Below are 11,234 nucleotides of genomic sequence, written 5' to 3'. Positions count from 1 at the left end.
CTATAGTTGAGTTTTATGTGAAGGCACCTTAATTTAACCAAGACGCCTTCCCCCCTTTTCAGCTGAGGCGCTCTCTGCGATAGAGGCAATCTAAACTATCCGAGACACCTCCAGTCAACTGAAGCTTCTCGAGTCTTTAAGGCAGAATCCTTTGCTATTGCAAGTGATGCTCCTTCTCCTTGAGTGGATTTTCTTCTTAGTTTTTCGTCCCTCAGATCGCCGTGCACGTCCTTCTCGCTCCATCAGTGTACTCTTTCATAGTTTCTTATCTTTCGGATGCACCGAACTTGTCACTACAAAAAACCAGTTATTTAGGGATGAACATTTGCAACAAAATATTTTTGTCGCAAATTTACCACGAATTTAGCAACGAATGGATAAATTGTCGCTAATTAGCAACGAAAACAGCAACGAAAAAATATTATTGGGGACTTGAGAAAACATATGATTTATTCTAGCATTGTCCCCAGGATATGATTGTGAGTTTCATAGTTTCTTCGTCATTGTCCCCAGAAATATTCATGCAATTGATTTATTAATTTTTTTTTAAAACTTCAGATTTAGAGTTTATGCATTATATTTTGAATGATAACAAATAAATATTATTGGGGACTTGAGAAAACATATCATTTGACATTGGTGTCTCCCATAGAGTTTTTTAGTGACTTGTTAATTATAATTTTTTCTTAGTCCTGGTTTGGTGGGGGAATGTAGTGCATTGAATTTGATGGATTTTGGCAGCATCTATAATCTATACCATAGGTGACTATCAATTCCATTACAGGAGATGAGATTAAGAAACTTTCCATGATTAAACAATTAAATTCTGAAATTTTGGAAACTATAGGTGCTATAAATAATTATGTTTCAAGCCATTGCAATCAATTTATATACTTTCTACTTTTTGGGAATTGCAACATATGATTTTTGAAGGAACGTAGATTTATGACACCACAGATCATTCGAGTTGGTATGTGGTGGGATGCTTATCACATGAGGTCGCGAGGTCGAAATTCAGAATAGTCGGAGCGTAAATCCTCGATCTCTGTGCAACTCACCCCACCTGTCACATGCTCATTCAGGATGTTATAATTTACCTCCCTCGCCTTTACGTAGATTTATGATTCACAGGAATTACTTTCTTAAGTTTTGGAACATGGATATCAAATGAAATAACTTTCTGGAGTCTGGTGAAGGCTAGAGAAATAAGTAATACAAGTTCAAAATTTTGATATGTTAGAAACATAAAACAGAAAAATGGTTAGGTATTATGGCGGATAAGAGTTATAAGGGGAAAAAATTAGTGTAGGGGCTGATGATAAGTAGTTAGACCAACATTGTTCTTTACAATTTTTTATTGCAACAACTCAAGGGAATGGGAAAAAATGGTCCCATACATGGTGTTCCTCTTGAAATGCAGCAAGGTTGCTATCCTCTTTGAAATGTTCCTTATATACTTTTGAATACATTTATGTTATTCTGAAAACCCATATTAAGAAAAGCAAGTTCAATTTAGGATGCTATCATCACCATAATCAGGCTTGTAAATCTACTAGATCTAGTACTCAATTTAGGATGCCATCAAGGAATTAGTTAATTAATTTTTCTTTATTATAGAATCGTTAATTTTCTTAGTTTTCTTCTTTTTAAAACAAGACAATTTGTAACTTGTTAGTTGTTTAAGTTTTAGATGTCTTATTTTAATATGATATCATTGATATATTTTAGATATATATATTTTTGTTATAAATGTTAGTTATTATTCATTTGTAATTTGATGCAGGAAAAGGAGAACGAAGAATGGAAGAAGGTGCATGAAGCTCCCGAAGTATGACGATTAGTATTTTATTTTATGCTTTAGATGCTTTGATGTATCTGTTATTTGGATTATAAGTTGTTGAACCAAATTAGTTCTTGTTTTCATGTGTAAATATGATGTTTGTTGAATTGACATATTTGAATGTAAGATATGGGATGTATAGTTTTTTGGATGTGTAGTTTTATTTGTTTGGATGTATATAAATATGATGTGTGTTGAAGTTTGGTTAATATATTTTGAATTTGAATGTACTTGATATGTAAAATGGATAAAGAAAATAAAAATGCAGAGGTTTTGGTTTATAGTATTTTGGGATAAAATTTGGGCCGAATTAGGGTTCGTCCCAAATTAGGGACGAATTCGGGTTCGTCCCAAATTAGGGATGAATTCAAAATTCGTCCCAAATTTGGGACGAACTTTAGAACGAATTTGGATTCGTCCCAAACTTTGAGACCTTGATTTTCCAGAAATTAGGGACGAATTTTGGATTCGTTCCTAATTTAAGACGAACCTTGGGACGAATTTTGGTTCGTCCCAAAATCTGAGTTACCTTCATTTCCCAAAGTTCATCCTGAATTCAGGACGAATTTTGGTTTGTCCCGAATTCGGGATGAACTTGATTCGCCCCGAATTCAAGACGAATTTTGGTTCGTCCCGAATTCGAGACGAACTTAGTTCGTCCCGAATTTGGGATTAACCTTGAGAATGCGGGTAAACTCGCATTTTGGGACAAACCAAAATTCGTCCCAAATTCGGGACAAACCAGAATTTGTCCCTAATTTGGGACGAAAATCTATTTTCGTCCCAAATTTGAAGACACTATGCAGTGTATATTTGCAACAAATTTTATGACGAAAACTATAGTTCATCGCAAAATTTGGGATGAATATTTTTTTTCGTTGCAAAATTTAGCAACGACTGATTTGCGACGAATATATTTTTGTCACAAATAATTTTGTGATGAAAATATTTAGAAAATTCATCCCTAAATTTCTGTTTTTTTTATAGTATGTTGACTCACTTCCTGTGTCATCCTTCTAGTCCACTGCGTCTTCCGCTCATCTTTTTGTGTTCCTAAGCTTTTACACTCTTGGACACAAGACATAAAAAATAAACAAGATCTAATTTAACTTGGTTGATCACATTAAAATCAACCTGGGGTACTTACAATTACGACTGATCGAGCAAACAAAATGATGATGATTTCATGACATTACTTACATTTCAAATGAAAACAATCTAATCATGATAAAGTATATAAAAGTTAGCATGCAATTTCTACAATATGTAACAACTACCTACTAAATTTTATATATTATAAAAGCTAATTGATAATTGTTACACATTGTAAAAATGGTCTGTTAGCTTCTACAATAATATTGGTTCTAAGGGTATTTTTGAGATAAAATCACGAGAGAAATGCTAATTTAACTTTTTTTAAAAAAAAATAAAGGGCACTACTAGGATATTTTTGTTAATTTGGAGCGTCATTCTAATTCCCCCCCCCCAATAATTTTAACTAAATTTGTTTTAACATTCTCGAAATTATTAAATATTTATAATTAAAATAACTTTAATATTAGTAAAAAATACTTAATTATTAATTAATTTTGTCCTTTTCATTGGTATTGGATTTAATAGACTGAATTGTGTAAATATTAGATAAAAATAAACTACGTTTAAAGAATAAGAATTTTATTTTTGACTGTATAATAATTTTAAATTAAACATACGGTTCAAACAATTGAATATGGTTGGGTTGGGCCAAGCCCAAGTTATTCAAATTGGGTTTAAACGAAATTCAAGTCAAATGAAGAGGCATCATACTTCAAAAATATTTTTATTTTTCATTTTTAACCATAGTTTCAATAAAGCAATAAAAATGATTAAAAATATATAATTATGCATACTATAGTTATTTTTAAATGACTCGATCAATTAAATTAAAGACAAATAAGATTAAGAAGATCATTTTTTTTTTTTGAGGAATATCTATACAAAAGCAAAACACACAAATTATTATGGATATACTTATTCACTTTACTCAATTTTATTGTAGTGGTTGTTTATCTATTAGTTTGGTTGGTGTGAATTAATAAAATTGGTTGGTAAACAAGACACTCTTAGTAAAAATTAAGTTATTTGATTAAAAATTTTGATATATTTTTTTTTGTTTTCTCAAAATATTCCATGGTTGGTCACACATAGCAATCATTTCTAGCCCATCAAACTTAGAAACCTAATTAATTTCTATGATCTTTTGCATCCATTTTTCATCACATTTTGATTTTAAAATGGTTGTTTTTGGCGATTTCTCCCTACTTTTAAGGAGCAACCACTCACTCATTGCTTTCATTAAGAGTATTCATAATGACATTAAATATTTCTCTCAAATATTTATGATTCCCATGTTTATATCATCAATCAAATATCTCACTCTTCAAATATCCCAATCTCACAATCAAATATTCCCTCAACATATATTTATGAATTCCATATACCAAATATCTTATTCTCAAATATCTCAAATTATATAATAAAATATCTTAATAAAGTAATCATTACCTATTATGGGGCCCACTTACATGTCACCTATCATGAAATCAACGGGCATAAAGTTATGCCCGGTGATTTCTATTCACCTTTTAAAATATCTCCACAATAAGAAATATTTGAGAGAGAAAATATTTGAAGAAATATCTCCTACAAATATTTTCATGGGAGTGTCCTAAGAACTTATTCTTCTATTATAGATTGGACGGTTGAGAAATTTTGCAATACAAAAACAAAATTATTTTAACTCAAAGAATCCAAAGCATATTTTCTTTCATTGCCAATACGACAAAATTGATATGAAATTTAAAAAAAAAAATTGGATCTAAAAATTTTAAAATCAATGTATTAGTTAACGTTCATTAATTAATTGTTGTATGAAAATCTAATGCATTACACGTCATGAACTCTTATAGGCAATAAGCGATTTCTGGCAAACGAATACAAAAGAAGAATCTAATTTCTCTCCGCCGTCAATTAATTGATTCTACGTGGACGGACGAAAACACATATTAATAGCCCGAGAGCACAGCTGCACTCTACTTTCTCAATTGTTTAAATAATTCAAGATTGAGTTTCAACTTCCATAAATATTTAGACAGTTCATTAACTGATAAATTACACATTGTAAATATTTCCTGATATATATATATATGGTTAAAATTTATTTTTTTTAATCTCATTTCCTGTGACTTTACTAAAATTTATTTTTTTTTTCTCTTCTTTAATTATAAAATAATTCGCTCATGCCTAACATCTCTGTCAACTCATTTTCATATTAACATAGAAGAAATAAATTGATTACTAGTTAAATTTTGACTTATAGACCTTATGAATTATCCATCCCAAAGGAAATTTTCTCTCTTATATATATGATAATTAACACTAAGGCGAATGATACTAATTTGGTGGTGCCAACATCAATAATATCATCTTGATACTGATTTTTTACAAATAATATTAAGATGGATGATATTGATTTTTTTAAATTAGTATTAAGATGGATGGTGCTGATATCAATATCATCTTAATGATAATTTACGAAATTAAAAGTGGTAAAAGAGAATTATTATTTGCACATGACTATATATATATATATATATATATTTTACGCGCGGTGATCCTGGGTGATTTAATCATAAGCATATTGACGTGGGTGATTTAATCTAATAGTTTATTTTGAGATGGGACGGTGGGCCCGACGGTCTCAGCCAATAGGGAGTTATCAAACTATCCACGCGGACACGCGCGGTTCTTCTCGGAGACGTCTGGCGACGCGTCACTGGCGATGCATGTGACTCCGTGTGTTTTTTGTAGTAATAGTGGGAGTTTACGGTGGGAGGAGGAAGCAAGGACAGGACAACAACAGAGGACAGTGACGGAGAGGCGGTTTAGAAGAAGAAATCGCGAACAGCAAGTGTGACAGTGAATACCCCACCTTTTCTACTATAAAATGGGAACCAGAGGCGAGTCCTCCTCACCAATCCATCCCAGCTCCGTTCGCTCCGTTTCCTTGATTGCGTTGCGTTTTTTTTTTCTTTTTTCTCTTTGTTTCTTTGGTTCCTCCATTCCATTTCTGAGCTTTCGAGCTCAGCAGGAACAAGGTAAAGCTCTCACCTTGCACTTTCCAAGAACAGATCTAGCTGCAGAATTACATGCATCAGAATGGGAAAAGGGGGTTTAGGCAGGGTTTTAAGTTTTGACTTTGTTATTGTGGTCGTTCCATAAGGGAGTCAGTAATTTTTCAGATAAAAACTCTGCCTTTCTTCTCACGCTCGTTCCTCAAAACATTCCAAACATCTGGAGAATTTTTTCATCACTTCACTATTATGTTGCAGATTCACTAGCAGAATTTCTTACTTCTAGTTTGTATCTGCAATATACTTTAGATCTTACTTTGTGAATGCTTCTGGGGCTCTGTCTGTGGGAGATCTAAGATATTACCTAGCCATGCACTGTGTCAGCTCATCATCACACTTGGTACCACAGATATCTGCAATTTTTTTTTGTTTTAATTATCTTGTACCCAGCCTTTCAAATCTTTGTTCTGTGTCTGATAATAGATCTAGTTTACTAGTTTGCTAATACTTGTTATCAGAAACCAGTAAGTTGTTGACAGTAATGGATAGTAAAAATGTAATTTTTCTTGTACAATGAAAGTAAAAGTTTATAGTTGTATTTCTGTGAACTCCGTCTTGCAATTTTTCTGGAACTCAAAAGATCTCATACTTTTAGCTGATCTCCATGATATTTTTCTTAGATCTTTCCTAGATCCTCTTTGTTTAATTCAATGATCTGATAGATGCTGAATGATGTCCTTTTTCTTGTCACAGGATAGGCTCTTTGAAACTTGAAACACAGCATCCATAGCAATGCCTGAACGCAGCTTGACCCGTGCTCACAGTGTTAGGGAGCGCATTGGTGGCTCCCTTTCGTCTCATCCCAATGAACTGGTGGCTCTTTTCTCAAGGTTTATACTCGTCTAAATCCTTTCTAGTTTCTTTAAAAATATGAAGGAAATTAAAGAACTTTCTTCCTTATGGATGTGCCATACACATGCTTATTTATATCGATCAACAAGACGTAATACAGATTAAAATATCACCATAGGTACCAGCTTTGCTTTTATTGTTTCTGGAGAATACCTATAGAACTTCAGCTATCATACTTTCTCGCATCAAATGTGATTGACTATTTTTGATATCTGATTACAATTTATCTTGCCAGGTTTATTCACCAGGGTAAGGGTATGCTGCAACCTCACCAGTTGCTGGCTGAATATGAAGCTACCTTTTCTGAGGCAGATAAGGAAAAGCTGAAGGATGGAGCCTTTGAGGATGTTATCAAGGCAGCTCAGGTATAAGTCAAACATCATGTTTCTCGCCTTCAGGGTTCCTTTTTTCCATCGTCTCCTTTAATGCAGGAAGCCATTGTTATTCCTCCATGGGTTGCTTTGGCAATTCGGCCGAGGCCTGGAGTCTGGGAATATGTCCGGGTCTACATCAGCGAACTTGCGGTGGAAGAGTTGACAGTTCCCGAGTACTTGCATTTCAAGGAGGAACTTGTTGAGGGAAGGTGGGTGAATCCGAGATTAGTATCAGTATCAGCATACTTCTTTGAGAAAATGGTTTAAGTTTTTGTACCCTTTCAGCCAAAAAAACAACAACTTTGTGTTGGAGTTGGACTTTGAGCCCTTCAATGCTTCCTTTCCTCGTCCTTCACTATCAAAATCCATTGGAAATGGAGTGCAATTCCTTAACCGTCATCTCTCTTCAAAGTTGTTCCAAGACAAAGAAAGCTTGTACCCATTGCTCAATTTCCTTAGGAAGCATAACTACAAGGGCATGGTAAGTACTTGATTCTATAGACCAATAGTGGATATACTTGATTCTATAGACCAATAGTGGTATAACACTCTTTTCATTCTTGTGATGCAGTCAATGATGCTCAATGATAGGATCCAAAGCCTTAGTGCCCTTCGAGCGACATTGAGGAAGGCCGAGCAACATTTGCTGAGTATCCCATCAGACACACCATATTCAGAGTTCCACCACAGGTGAATGATAAGAGTATACTTCAGCTATTGAATTATGTATATTGTAAATACTATGCTATGATTCAAAAGTCATTAGCTCCATAACTCCATTTGATCATTTTCTTTCTTATTCGACTGGTTAGATTTCAAGAGCTCGGGTTGGAAAAGGGTTGGGGTGACACTGCTCAGCGTGTATATGAGACCATTCACCTTCTACTTGATCTTCTTGAGGCCCCTGATCCGACCACCTTGGAAACATTCCTAGGAACGATTCCTATGATGTTCAATGCCGTGATCCTTTCTCCGCATGGCTACTTTGCTCAGGCTAATGTTTTGGGTTATCCTGACACCGGTGGCCAGGTATGTAAAAGATTTAATCCTGGCTGATATACATTTGCATCAAGTTAAAAAAAAAATTTTGTCTTACAGTAGTGACTATGGCACAGGTTGTTTATATTTTGGATCAAGTTCGTGCTTTAGAAAATGAGATGCTTGTCAGAATCAAGCGTCAGGGGCTAGATATCACACCTCGAATTCTTATTGTAAGAAGTGGAATGAATTGAATGTGAAATTTCTTGTGCCATTGTACCTAAGATCATGTTGTTGGGATACTATAGGTTACCAGATTGCTCCCGGATGCAGTAGGCACCAGTTGCGGGCAGAGGCTCGAAAAGGTCCTTGGAACTGAGCATACTCATATTCTTCGAGTACCATTCAGAACCGAGCATGGAATAGTTCGCAAATGGATCTCCCGTTTCGAAGTATGGCCTTACCTAGAAACATACACTGAGGTAAACTTAGTCACACTACCTTTGTTCAAGGGACATTCTTTGTTAAAATTTTTGGAAGGTTTATGTCTTTTCTACTTCTTATAGGATGTTGCAAATGAGTTGGCTGGAGAGCTGCAAGCCACCCCCGATCTCATCATTGGAAACTACAGCGATGGAAATCTCGTGTCAACTTTGCTTGCACATAAATTGGGAGTAACCCAGGTTGGTTGCAACTTTTCTTAATCTTCGTCTGTGTAGCTTGTTGTTCATCAATAAGCTTAATGCCTTAGGAATGCTCATTTGTTTGGCACGCAGTGCACTATTGCTCATGCTTTGGAGAAGACAAAATACCCGAACTCAGACATTTATTGGAAGAAATTTGAGAATCAGTATCATTTCTCTTGCCAATTCACAGCTGATTTGATTGCTATGAATCATGCCGACTTTATCATCACTAGCACCTTCCAAGAAATCGCCGGAAGGTAATATTCAGGCTGAGCAACTCTCTGATTACACCTTCTTAGTATATAGCGAAAACTACTGATAAGATCTAAATCAAATTCTCTACTTTTTTGGATTCAGCAAGGATACTGTGGGGCAGTATGAATCTCACACTGCCTTCACTCTTCCCGGGCTCTACCGAGTTGTTCATGGAATCGATGTATTCGATCCAAAGTTCAACATTGTCTCTCCTGGTGCTGATTTGTCCATTTACTTCCCATACACTGAGAAGCACAAGAGACTCACTTCCCTCCACCCTGAAATTGAAGAGTTGCTGTTTAATCCCGAAGATAACACAGAGCACAAGTATCCATTCCTGCCTTCCTGTGTATGTTTACCTTTCATGTTTGATTGATTCAGTGACTGACTCAAGAAACTTGCAGAGGTGTGCTGAATGACACCAAGAAGCCCATTATCTTCTCCATGGCACGGTTGGATAGGGTGAAGAACTTAACAGGCCTGGTTGAATTCTATGGCCGGAATGAGCGTTTGAAGGAGCTGGCAAATCTTGTGGTGGTTTGTGGAGACCATGGAAAGGAATCAAAGGATCTTGAAGAACAAGGAGAATTCAAGAAAATGTACTCTTTCATCGAGAAGTACAATCTACAAGGGCATATCAGATGGATCTCTGCTCAAATGAATCGGGTTCGCAACGGCGAGCTCTACCGATACATTGCTGACACTGGAGGAGTCTTTGTTCAAGTACTTTTCTTCCTTTCTGAACGAATGGTCGATCCTTTAGTTATAGGAACTTCACTAACCATTTTACCTTTTTGTGTTTCACTATCGTTTAGCCTGCTTTCTATGAAGCCTTTGGACTCACTGTAGTTGAATCAATGACTTGTGGTTTGCCCACATTTGCAACTGTCCATGGAGGACCTGGAGAAATTATAGTCGACGGGGTTTCTGGCTTCCACATCGATCCTTATCAGGGTGATAAAGCTGCCGAAATCATTGTGAACTTTTTCGAGAAGTGCAAGGAAGATCCAACCTACTGGAACAAGCTCTCCATTGGAGGACTGAAGAGAATTGAAGAGAAGTAAGAAGAATCCTTTGCAATAAAGGCTTTGCAGCCATTATCTGACTTGCTGCACTCAATTGAAACAGGTATACCTGGAAGCTTTATTCCGAGAGGTTGATGACGCTCACCGGAGTGTATGGTTTCTGGAAGTACGTCTCGAACCTGGAAAGGCGCGAGACTCGCCGTTACCTGGAAATGTTCTACGCTCTCAAGTATCACCAACTGGTAAAGCCAGAGCTACATTCGACTTCATCCAGTCGATTTGCAAGTTTAACTAATGTTTGCTTTCTCAGGCCGATTCTGTTCCTCTACAAATCGAAGGAGAAGCTGCAGTTAATGGTGTCAAGTAGATGGAAGTTCAGCAGGAAGCTGTTTGGTTCTCTGAGGAAGAGGCTTTTGTTACTGTTCTTATTCCATGAGAGTTGTTCATGGAATTAAAAATTCGTGTGTTTGCTTTCTAGTGTTGTTGTGTTCGGTAATCTTTGGCTACAATAAAAATTTTGATGTCAATTTCTTGGTGTTCGCAGGACAAGAAAGATCACAGCAACCTTTTTGATTGTCCACAACAACAGCAGGAGCTTTACAATTAAATATACATCTCTAGTTCTCCTCAATAATAAACAATAATCACACAGATTCTATCTACAGTCACACTTCCACATGCAGTCAATTTAAGGAGTTGATGGAGGGGGAGGCAATCCACCTCTAGGATTAGTATTAGCTCCTGGTTCCTGATAATCCATGGTCATCTCCACCATTTCCCTTCCCTTCCACAACCCTAAGTCCTGCAACACAAACCAATACACCAGTCAATTTAACTCACAGTACTACATAAACAAGAACAGGAGAGGACTAACATCGGTTTCAGATGCAGATCTCACTCCATCAATTTTTGCTCCATCTACTTCCAACAAGCACAAACTGAATCAGTCAGCAAATATTTTACAGAAAAAAAACAAGAGGAAAAGAGAATTGCCTTGGGAGATGGAGAGGAAGAGCAGGGATGAGAAGATGAGCAGCGTGAAGAAGCTGGAC

At 35.9% G+C, this 11,234-nt stretch overlaps 1 protein-coding gene across 1 annotated transcript; it reads left to right on the top strand.

The window, feature by feature from the left end:
• The first annotated feature begins 5,828 nt into the window (after positions 1 to 5,828).
• Positions 5,829 to 10,709, top strand: LOC122016627 (sucrose synthase 2-like). Its single transcript, XM_042573999.1, has 16 exons — positions 5,829 to 5,976; positions 6,706 to 6,842; positions 7,100 to 7,229; positions 7,296 to 7,447; positions 7,524 to 7,719; positions 7,810 to 7,928; positions 8,051 to 8,267; positions 8,354 to 8,449; positions 8,525 to 8,698; positions 8,783 to 8,899; positions 8,993 to 9,159; positions 9,260 to 9,484; positions 9,562 to 9,880; positions 9,973 to 10,217; positions 10,286 to 10,424; positions 10,493 to 10,709. The coding sequence occupies exons 2-16, from the start codon at positions 6,745 to 6,747 to the stop codon at positions 10,547 to 10,549; spliced, it is 2,451 nt and encodes an 816-aa protein (XP_042429933.1). The 5' UTR covers positions 5,829 to 5,976; positions 6,706 to 6,744; the 3' UTR covers positions 10,550 to 10,709.
• Positions 10,710 to 11,234: the final 525 nt, after the last annotated feature.

The sequence above is a fragment of the Zingiber officinale genome, chromosome 8B (assembly GCF_018446385.1).
Source record: "Zingiber officinale cultivar Zhangliang chromosome 8B, Zo_v1.1, whole genome shotgun sequence".
Lineage (NCBI taxonomy): Eukaryota > Viridiplantae > Streptophyta > Magnoliopsida > Zingiberales > Zingiberaceae > Zingiber > Zingiber officinale.
Note: the sequence above shows the minus strand (reverse complement) of the source record. Positions and strands in the feature narration are given on the sequence as shown.